Source organism: Crinia signifera, chromosome 3, assembly GCF_055691185.1.
Source record: "Crinia signifera chromosome 3, ASM5569118v1, whole genome shotgun sequence".
Classification (NCBI taxonomy): domain Eukaryota; kingdom Metazoa; phylum Chordata; class Amphibia; order Anura; family Myobatrachidae; genus Crinia; species Crinia signifera.
Window position 1 is genome coordinate 331,900,011 of NC_139219.1, and position 11,077 is coordinate 331,911,087.

The 11,077-nt window shown below is 37.4% G+C and overlaps 1 protein-coding gene across 1 annotated transcript; it reads left to right on the top strand.

Annotated features, from left to right (window-relative positions):
• Positions 1 to 2,212: 2,212 nt before the first annotated feature.
• Positions 2,213 to 3,163, top strand: LOC146063082 (olfactory receptor 13C9-like). Its single transcript, XM_083175097.1, has one exon. The coding sequence runs from the start codon at positions 2,213 to 2,215 to the stop codon at positions 3,161 to 3,163; it is 951 nt and encodes a 316-aa protein (XP_083031223.1).
• The last annotated feature ends 7,914 nt before the right edge of the window (positions 3,164 to 11,077 follow it).

Below are 11,077 nucleotides of genomic sequence, written 5' to 3' on the forward strand. Positions count from 1 at the left end.
GTATTTACTTCTGGAGTGCCACCCTTCTGTGTTGCTATATATATATATATATATGTATATATATATATATATATACATACATATATATATATATATTACACACAAAATGTCCTGTGATCACTATATTGTGCAGGTAGATGCCTCTCTCCATAGCTTCTATAACGCATTTCTCCGCCTAAACACAAACTTGACCATGGTCCAGGTAGGATTGAAACATCCCTATATTTTTTTATTCTGTCATCATTAAAATATTGAATTTGAAACTCGTCTGCAAGACCTGTGAGTGCACCCCTACATTACTTTCTATTTATATTGGGTTGTGCAACATCTACAGCAATATTTTGTGGAGCACACCAGCAAATGCTTTGCAAAATGAGTGTGTGGATACAAATCTCTACTATATATAAAAACAAGCAAGGAAAAACATCCTGTGATCACTATATTGTGCAGGTAGGTGCTTCTCTCCGCTCAGCTCATATAATGTGTTTCTCCACCTAAACACAAACTCAGCGGCTTCCTCAGATGAGAGGCACCTACCTGCACAACATGGTGATCACAGGATGTTTTTCCTTGTAAGCAGATGTTCCTTTTGGTTAAAATATCCATCTACCATCAGTCTGTTGAAACAGAAAATAAAAATCAAGTCTTGACATTTGCAAGAGAGCAGAGGTGCAAGTAAGGGGTACAGAGTGGTATGGCGAAATATGTTGCCAGTACGCTGCACCACCCGCATCCCTTGCTGCGATTCTCTCACCACTCGGCGGCTGCTTTTGGTGGTGAGAGAAGCTGCTTTTGCTGCTTTTGGTGGTGGCTTTTAGTGTGTTCTCCTCCTATTCACTGGGGGGCTCTCTGCAGTCTATCTAACCGTTATCTCTCATGGACTTGTCAATGTGGGCCTTTTGCCTCACTTGGTTTCCTAAAACTCACCCAGATAGTCCTCTCTGAGACTCACAACTCTTGTCCTGCTGCTTGTGTACCCCTGAAGGTGGGGATCCCCCTTATTCCTTCCACTGATCCCTGCATACTGTTGTGCACACACCGCGATCTATCCCTACATAATGCCAAGGACTGTGGACTATCCACGGTCCCAGGGCTGGTTTCTCTGTCCTGGGCACTAGCCTTTGTCTTCCATTCCCTCCCCTGAACTACAGCATGTCCTTTGTTATAAAAACGTCCTTCTCATGCCCCCTTGTATGTCCAAGAACCTGGATGAACTGGTTTGGGGTCTTAAACTCACCCACCCACTGATAAGGCTTCATGGCTTTTAAAAAAAGTTTTCCTTATATTAACTCCTTCAGTATCTGCAGCTCAGCTGAAGTCTAAATGCCACAATCCTATATGAATCATTCCAGAAATTATTGAAGATTTACTATGATATATGGTATATAAGCTGGGAAATATGAAATACTACTGTAGTAACGCAATGTCATATTCATTGGTCTCAAATATAGAGAATAAGAGGTCAATTTGCGAAAGCTAAAAATTAAACGAGATGTTGTTGCCCATATCAGTCACATTCTATCATTTCTCTATTGCATCCTAGAAAATGATAGACATAATCTTATTAGTTGCTATGGACAACAACATCTCTTCTCATTTTTAGAAGCGTTAGTAAATATAAACCTAAATCTACCTCAATGATTTAAAAAAATTATCTGTTATATTGTATAATTGCTTCTGTACAGATTTGGCCTACAGCTAATTGGAAGATTTAATGTGCAGGTCATTGTGGCTTCCAGAATTACCAACCGGGGTGCATCATTGTATCAATAGATGATTATTTTCACGTCAAACTGGTGCAAATCATAAATGATGGGTGATACGCGGAAAGCATTCTCATAATTAATACATGATTGCATTCTCTTATAATTAATACATGATTGCATTCTCTAATAATTAATCAATGATTGCATTCTCTTATAATTAATCAATGATTGCACTCTCTTATAATTAATCCATGATTGCATTCTCTAATAATTAATAAATGATTGCATTATCTTATAATTAATCCATGATTGCATTCTCTTATAATTAATCCATGATTGCATTCTCTAATAATTAATAAATGATTGCATTCTCTTATAATTAATCAATGATTGCATTCTCTAATAATTAATAAATGATTGCATTTTCTAATGTTTTCATTTAGTAAGACAGACCATGCTGTTCTGCTTCTCTATCGGGGATCTGGCCCCCACATACCAATGATAACATGGACCTTGGAAATCAAACCTCATTTGAAGAATTCATTCTAATGGGATTTCCGCTGGACTTGAATACTCAGATGTTATTGTTTGTGATGTTCTTATTAATGTATGTAATGGCCATTGTGGGGAACAGTATTATGATATGTACTATTATCACCAGCCCTCAATTGCACACCCCTATGTACTATTTCCTTTGCAATTTATCTTTCCTGGATTTGTTTTTCTCTTCAATCTCTCTTCCAAAGATGTTACTAGATGTATTCTGTAAGAGAAAGAGCATTTCCATCATTGGTTGTCTTACCCAGATGAAGACCGGACTGTTCCTAGGAGGTACTGAGGGTATTCTGCTGGCGGTTATGGCGTATGACCGGTATATTGCCATACGCTTCCCGTTACATTATACAATACACATGAATTGGAGGACATGTAAAAGTATAACCATTGTCATGTGGTCAGGGAGTTTTATATTAACATCTATACCTACCTCTAAGCCTCTCATATTCTGTAAAGAAAACAGATTGGACCACTTTGTTTGTGAGATATTAGCCCTGCTAAAATTGGCATGTGGTGATCTCAGCTTTCATAAACTAACTATATTTGTGGTTAGTTTATTTACAATATTATCTCCATTTGTTTTCATTGTGGTGTCCTACATCTGTATCATTGTGTCTATATTCAACATCCACTCAGTAGGTGGAAGATCTAAGGCATTTTCTACATGTGCTTCCCACTTGACCGTGGTGTATATGTTTTATGGGACACTGATGACCATGTACATGGGACAAGCAAAGAGATTTTCATCCAACCTCAAGTATATTTCTCTTATCTATGGTGTTGTGATACCTGCATTAAACCCTTTGATCTACAGCTTGAGAAATAATGAGGTAAAACAATCATTTTTTAAAATATTGAAAATAAGTATTCAGCAACACAGACAGGATAAACATTTTAGCTAAAGCAGAAAATAATGTAATACTCACCTAAAGCATAAAAGATTAGTGCTCAATTTATGAAAAATAGACTTTTTCAACATACTGTATGAAAAAGGGACAATTTGTTATCCAGTACAATTTCAGGAGACCCCTAGAGCAACTAGTAAGCATCTTCCACTTATAACCTCTGCCTGCTGTTTACTTAGTGTCTTATGAACACACCGGTACTTAGGATGTCACCAGGTCTTAAACCTCAAGCAGTAGGCCAGGGGTTTATGTAATTGTCTGGAAACAACAAGATAATAAAGTTACAAAGGGCATACTGATAAGCCAGATTGGCACACACTGGGTTAACCAGCCAAGCAATGTCAATGGCAATATCTGAAAATAAGGAAGCAATACAAAGGATTGGTTTTCAGACAAGGCTGGGGTTTTCAAATCTGGGGAGTCCAGGACAAAGTGTTTTACAGAGCTGTGAGCTAAAAATAGAAATGTGGTGCGGGACTTACTGTGATTCATACAGACTTGTCACACCTTCTGGACGTGTCACCAGCTGTCCTATTTGAGGACTTTAATTTAATTTGAATATTAATCCTATACGTTTGTTCAAAAAAAACACCACTAACCGCCACTGTTCCCGATACTGATACATGGTCAATATCAGTGGCTACGTTTTTGCTCACAACATTTTAAAAAAATAAAAAATTTAAAAAATAGAAATAAAAAAATAATAAAAACATATGTCTATATGTTAAATAACTCTTCATGGTTAAATTATTTATCATGTGATATTACAGAGTTATGACTATCTTAGAATAATTGGAATTAAAAGTTAAGTTTTATATTTACTCATTGTACACCATTCCTAACAATTTAAAAAGAGTGCCTCCAAAAAGGAATCCCTTTCGTGAACGGTTATCCACCTCCTGTGGACCACCGTTTCTCCTTCTTTGAGTATATGGGGCACAGTCCTGTAAAGGTGGCTGCTGAGGCAGCTTCTCCACAGTTTGTGACAGACGTTCTGCCCTTCTGATGTCTCAATCAGCCATTTTTTGTTTTTCCAATCTCACTGTCTCAATTGCTTTTTTGTCTTAAATTTATTAAAATGTCCTCAAACATAATGTGGATAGATGGCCAGCAATTCATATTTGACTCTTCAAAGTAAGGTTTGCATAAACTTCAGTGACACATTTTAAGGTCAAACTGCTTGCGTCCTCTGGTGCATGTAACAGCCTTTTTTAATGTGCAGTATTAATAAAAATTATTCACACTGACTATTAAAATTCATAGTTATAAAAGATTATTATTGGGTTGCCTAGATGGAAAAAGTCAGCCTTCTTTGTGGACACTCTTTGCTCTGACAAAGGTGTTACAGGTTGGGTCTCCCTTATCCATGTATTCCAAAAACCAAAATATTCTGAAAACCATGGTTATTCTGAATATTCCCCCCCCCCTATATATACATATCACACCAATAGTGTTAAATAGCGCCCCTGTTCAAATTCCTGTAAGATACTTCAGTCTTTCCTTATACAATTAACAGTCAATTGTTCATAAAATATTTATTTAAAAAAATTCTAACTAAAATTTACAATTCACCATAGTTCATAATCATTAGGAGAAGTTTTCTTGACTCATTAGATGAAGAATAGAAACCCAACGTGTTTCGTCTCACAGCGAGAGTTCATCAGGGGTAAAGTACACACATATATCTACAAATGTAGAACATATAAATGAGTGTTCACTTAAAATACAATTTCATATATAAGAAAATACATTTATAAAGAAGATCATTACATACATTATATGTTGAGCAGAATGGAATGGAGAGCAGACAGGGGAGATGAAGAGGAAAAGATTTTAAAAGGCAGTGCAAATTTTGGTCCTTTGAGTTTGTTCTTCAATACTTTTTTTGTATATATATTTTTATTATACATACGTAGTCAACAAATATGTAAAGGGAGTCTTCTCCTTTAACGGAGATATAGCATACCTTTTAATTTCCAGTTTGGTTCTTATTGGTCGGAAGGTGATTGTACCTCTCTATAGGTCTGAAGGTGGTCACACCTCTCTAAGATTTTAGATGAGATACCTTTATATAGTTTCCTGTATGTTAGATAAGAAACCTTTATTAATATTAGTGAAGTTCTAAACTTTACAATTTTGAGGTTTATTTATCAGGATTTATACCTGTTCTTATTGAGGACCTGATAAAATGTACCAGACGGTTCTTCTTAGGAATTTGTTACTTAATATACTTTCTTATTTAGGTACACAGTGGTTGTCTACCAAGACAAAATTAAGTTTCAATTGTTTAGTTAATTCATTACATATATGCCAAAAGATACATATACTTATGAAAAGAAAGGGTACTTACCCCTCAGGGAAGGCTGGAGGGATGAGTAATTTCAGTTTCTAACATATTGTACCCATTGGAAGAATTGGAAAAACAGGTGTATATCCTAGAGAAAAAAAAAATGGGGTTTCTTATTTTAGTAGGAATTTAGGCATGGTTTCTTCATGCAAACAAAAAAGAGGGTCGGTTAAGCAGCGCTAAGTTTACAATGAAAGAAATTAACCAATTGGTAATAAATTGATAATTTTTATATATAGCAAGTAAAATATAATGCATACAATCACATGTAATATAACATAAAAAGATAAAAAATATATAAAAAATTCTCACTCTCGGATTGGATCAGGATCTGGGGTGGCCAATGTCCAATGGAATGTCAGTCCAAATGGAAAGTGCACTTTAACCATATATTATTCTGCTGTGAGGGGAAATATAAATTCAGATGTTTTGTTGGGAGGAAATCCACCAATCCTCTCTATTGGAGCGGATAGATGTTGATACCGCTGGAGGAATTGATGGCAGAGTGTCCAGATTATGTCCCCAGGGATTCCTCTGTCGGTTAGATGGAAAACTTCCTTTAGCTCTGGCCCAGTTTGGAAACCTCCTGATGGTGGTAGAGGAGTCACAGTAGATGTTAATAAAGGAGGGTGGGCATCTGTTCTCCAATCCTGACTGGATTTTGGGGGGGGCAGGACTCTCTAACAGGTGGCTGGGATGGTAGTCTGCTCACCCGGAGAGATGCACTGCCAGTACCTCAGTCACTTTTGATGGAAACGGCCAAGTTCTTGGTGAGGTACACTAGTCTCGACAGGTGGCAGAGGATGGCGTGGCTCACCTGGAGTTAAGTGTGCAAGAAGGAGTCCCGGAGGGGAAATTGAGATGAGGGTTCCCAATTGGAAACAGCAGTGGACTGAGAGTAGTTGGAGGTCCAATCCTTAGGGAGTGAGAGGCTGCACCTAACGCGTTTCGCCACTAGCTTGTGGCTTTTTCAAAGGTGGCTTCTAGTATGGTGGCTAGGGGTATATATACCCATGGTAATAGGTAGCCAATCAGCAATCAATTAAAACAATAAACCTCAATAGTCACAATTTCTATTCACAATGATGAAGTAGGAGACAAACATATTAATTCAATCTGATCATTGATAAACAATATTTATTAATAACACCGAAAATTCATAAAAAAAGAAAAATAAGATATAGCAGACAAGGGTACTTCCGGGTTTGGAGGTCACATGACCGCACTTAATAAGTGTTGGATACGTGAGGGAATAGAGCTAATAGCTATCCCAATATATGTGGCAGGGAGTTCGGGTCATAGGCTGTTTGTAGAAGTGCTTATAAGTATAAAGATCTTATCTTAAAAGGTAAGATCGTTAGAATAACGTGGGTGGAACGCATATGCGTTCCACCTGTCGGAGATAGTTTCCTGCTTCCGCCGGATGTTCCTACTGTTGTATAGGGCAGCGTCTGGTTGCGTGTCACGTGACTCAGTCACGTGACTCCGGGGAAGGGAGCAGGGAGATGGTGACGTTATGTACCTGCGTCCCAGTTATCCGGCTGACGCTGTGTACAAACGTCCCTGTGTGTATTGGATCACTTCCGGGGGGTGTATTGTTTACCCAATTCATGAGTCACTATGGCGGGGCGTGGTTATATCGTTCATAGCGCCCCATGTGACCTGATGTTTTTGTATTTGTGCAACCAACTTTATTGTTAGACAAATTATTGACACAGACAATTATGGCTGTTTCTTTGATGTCAATGACGATGTTATCTCCTATTGGAGGTAAGGGAGAGTTGTATATATCGGCCAAAATAGATACAGATATAGCTAATCACATAGATATAGAACAGGAAATAATATCTTTATCAAGAGAATGTGAAATCTAAATATTATTATATTAAAAAAGTCCATACAATGTATATATATATAATATAATAAATGATAAACCCATGATAAATTTAAATACATTCATTTACTATATACAAAAGGTATACAATCAAATCTGTCAAAAAATCCATTTGTAAATTAATATGATTTATATTTAGAATGATTGATTCCAATTTATTTTACAAGGCTTAGGGGAATATAAATGTGGTGATTAGGAGAGGACACATGTTGCTGTCCTCCACTTATTAATTAGTTTGTAATTATAGTCACTTCATAATAATATTTCATATATACAACAAAAAGCAGACAGGAATAATGTTTCATAATTCACAGAACTATGTTCAGTTCCATTGCCTCGTTGAGGCCTCTGGGGTGTAGACAGTCAATTTTAAATGTCCAGTATATTTCTTGCTTGCAGAGAGCACGATATCTATCCCCACCGCGTTTGGTCGGGGGTATGTTCTCCAAACCAATTAATTTTAAGCAGGTTGGATCATTATTGTGTTTTTCTCCAAAATGTCTGGAGACACTGTGTAGCTGATAGCCCCTCAGGATGTTCCTGCGATGTTCTAGGAACCGAATCTTGAGGGGCCTAGTGGTCCTACCCACATATCTCAAGTTACAACTGCAGGACAACATGTATATGACATAAGATGTCTCACAGTTGATGAAACCCCTAATGTTGAGTGATTCATGTGGTAACTGGACAGTGGTCAACCCGTTGGTAATGTACCCACAGGTGATACATCTGGTCTTCCCACATTTGAAACACCCCACATGTTGTTGTTTCAACCAACTGGAATTTTGGTTAGATGTATTAACATCAACATCAGCAGTCTTAAGAAAACTTGGGGCAAGTAGGTTTTTCAGGGATTTGTTTTTTCGAAAAATGAAGCAAGGATCTGTAGGCAGTATGTCTTTTAGTATCTTATCCTGTTTGAGAATGTCATAATTTTTACGGATGATTTTCTGTATATCTTGATACTGATTGTTAAATGTGGATATGAAAGCAATATCTCTATTTTCTGTATTAGATATTTTAATTTTATTTTGTAGAAGGGACATTCTGTTCCTTTCTCTCGTAGATCTATATGCCCCCTCTACTAACTGTTTGGGGTATCCACATGTGCGGAAAGCTTCCATCAGATTTGAGGCCTGGGTGTCAAATGTCTCCAGACGGGAACAATTCCGTCTAAGTCGGAGCATTTGGCCCTTCGGGATGTTTTTTATCCACATCGGGTGGTGGGCACTCTTATAATTTAAATAAGAGTTAGTGTTAACCGATTTCTGGTAATTGGAGGTGTGGATCTTGCCATCAACAACTTCCACTGTGATGTCCAAAAAATCAATAGTGGAGGGGTGATGGGTAAAAGTAAAAGATAAATTAAAAGTGTTGGAATTCAAGTGAGAAACAAAAGAGTGAATAGAGGTAATGTCCCCGTCCCAAATAATAAATAGGTCGTCGATGTAACGGCCATAGAGGACCAGGTTCGCGCCAAAGTCAGACCCCCAAATTAGTTGTTCTTCCAGGTCCCCCATGTACAAGTTGGCGTAACTAGGCGCGAACCTGGTCCCCATGGCCGTCCCCATGACTTGTAAGTAAAAAGTGTCCAAAAATAAAAAATAATTGTGTTTCAAAATAAAAGTAATGGAATCCGTGAGGAATTTCTGCATTTCCACTGGGAGATCGTCATCATTTCGGAGTCTCTTTTGTATACACTGAATACCCAGATCGTGTGGTATATTTGAATAGAGACTCTCCACATCCAGGGTAATAAATGAATATGTGTCTTTCCAAATAACATTTTGTAATAAATTCAAAAAATGAGTAGTGTCCTTAATGTGCGAAATCAAAGTGGAAACACGTGGTTGTAGGTAAAAATCAATAAACTGTGAAAGGTTAGAAGTAAGGGAGTGAACACCTGAAATAATGGGGCGACCTGGTGGGGAAGTGAGGTTTTTGTGGATTTTGGGTAAGTGATAGTAGATGGGTACCGTGGGGTAAGGGTTAAATAAGAATTGAAATTCTTCCTTGGTGATGGCAAGATCCACAACCGCCTGGTCGAGAAGCAACCTGAGTTCAGTGGCAAATTCCTGAGTAGGATTATAATGCAATTTGATATAAAATTTCTCATTAGACAGTTGGCGGGTGGCCTCATTCACGTAATCCGTACGATTTTGGATCACGAGACCCCCGCCTTTGTCTGCTTCTTTAAACACAATAGAATTGTCTTTAATGAGGTTCTTAAGGGCTATCTGCTCCCACTTATTCAAGTTGCCTCTCTTCTTGTTCTTTTTTAATTGTTGTTTATTGTTTTTTATACCATTTAATTCAGATTTCTTTTTGTTGGAGAGACAGAGTGTCTTAAAGTCTTCCAACGTAGTTTTATAAAAAGATTCTACGTTGGTCCCTTTTGCTTTAATCGGATAGAAATCTGACTTACGTTTGAGTTTAGTTTTATCTATATCATAGATTTTCTTAGGACTGATGTGGTTTTCTGACCATAATTCGGCTAAAATATCAAGGGAGGTTTGATCCCCTGAATCAAGTAAAATTGGATTGGCTGCTTCTGCGTTCCGTGTTAGAGTTTTATTGGCAAAATGCCTCTGTCTACATAATGTTCTTATAAAGCGATTGAGTTCAACATAAAGGTCAAAAATATTCGCCTCCGAGGAGGGTGAAAACTTAAGTCCCTTTTGGAGCAGTCTTAATTCCGTATCTTTAAGTTTTTTAGAGGAAATGTTAAATACATTAGATGGGGGTTTGGAAGGCCTTAGTTTCTTATATTGAACCTTCTTTCCCCCCCTATTTCCTCTACGCTTAAATGTCGTCTTCTTTTTGGGGTCCCTCCCGCAGGGCATCTGTCCAGGTCCCTCATCGGGCGGGGTCCCAAAAAAGACTCAGTATTGGTGTCTCTCCTATTTTTTGTTGTTGTTAGTTCTTTAGGTCTCGCTCCTGTGTTGTTGTATGAGGAATCTGTTTGAAATCTATTATTAGGAGTTTTAGAGTAATGGTTGGGGGTATTAGGACGTCTATTGGTCCAGGTGCCTTTTCTCTGATGTTGTGGCCCTTCATCTCTTACTCTAATATCTGCCACTTTCTCTGATTGTTTTTTAATATCATAAGATTTTGTTCTATAATCATTAGTTCTGTAGTTGTTCTTATTCTTATTCTGAAGGCGGTAGGACCTCACACTATCTGTTTGGTAATCTATGAGGTCCCTATGGAATTTTTTACATTTGTTATCTATTATTTCCTGTTCATACTTTACCAATCTTTCCATAACTTTACTGTCTCTTTCTTTATATTCTTTAAGTTGGTTATGGGGTTCTAATTTAGCTTTCAATATTTCTATTTCCTTTTCTAATTCATTAGTTCTCTTTACCCTATAATCAATAACGAGCTCCATCAATGAAAATGAACACTTGTCCAATAAATTATCCCACTTTTCCTGATATTCAGTGCTATTTTGAAAAATGGAGGGCTTGTGGAGTCTGAGACCGCGTGGTAGCATCTTTTTATCAATATATTTTTGTAAATTCGTGCTATCCAGCCATTGTTTGGTCTCCTCTCGTAACAAGTCCTCCAATTCTTCAAAATTGATTTTCAATATATCATCATTTTTATCCAAATTTCCTTCTGGGTGTTGATCCCATCTGGAAATATATGTTTGTCTCCTATTCAATCT

Excerpts from the sequence above, each read along its gene's own strand:
- LOC146063082 (XM_083175097.1), top strand. The coding sequence starts at position 2,213 with ATGGACCTTGGAAATCAAACCTCATTTGAAGAATTCATTCTAATGGGA.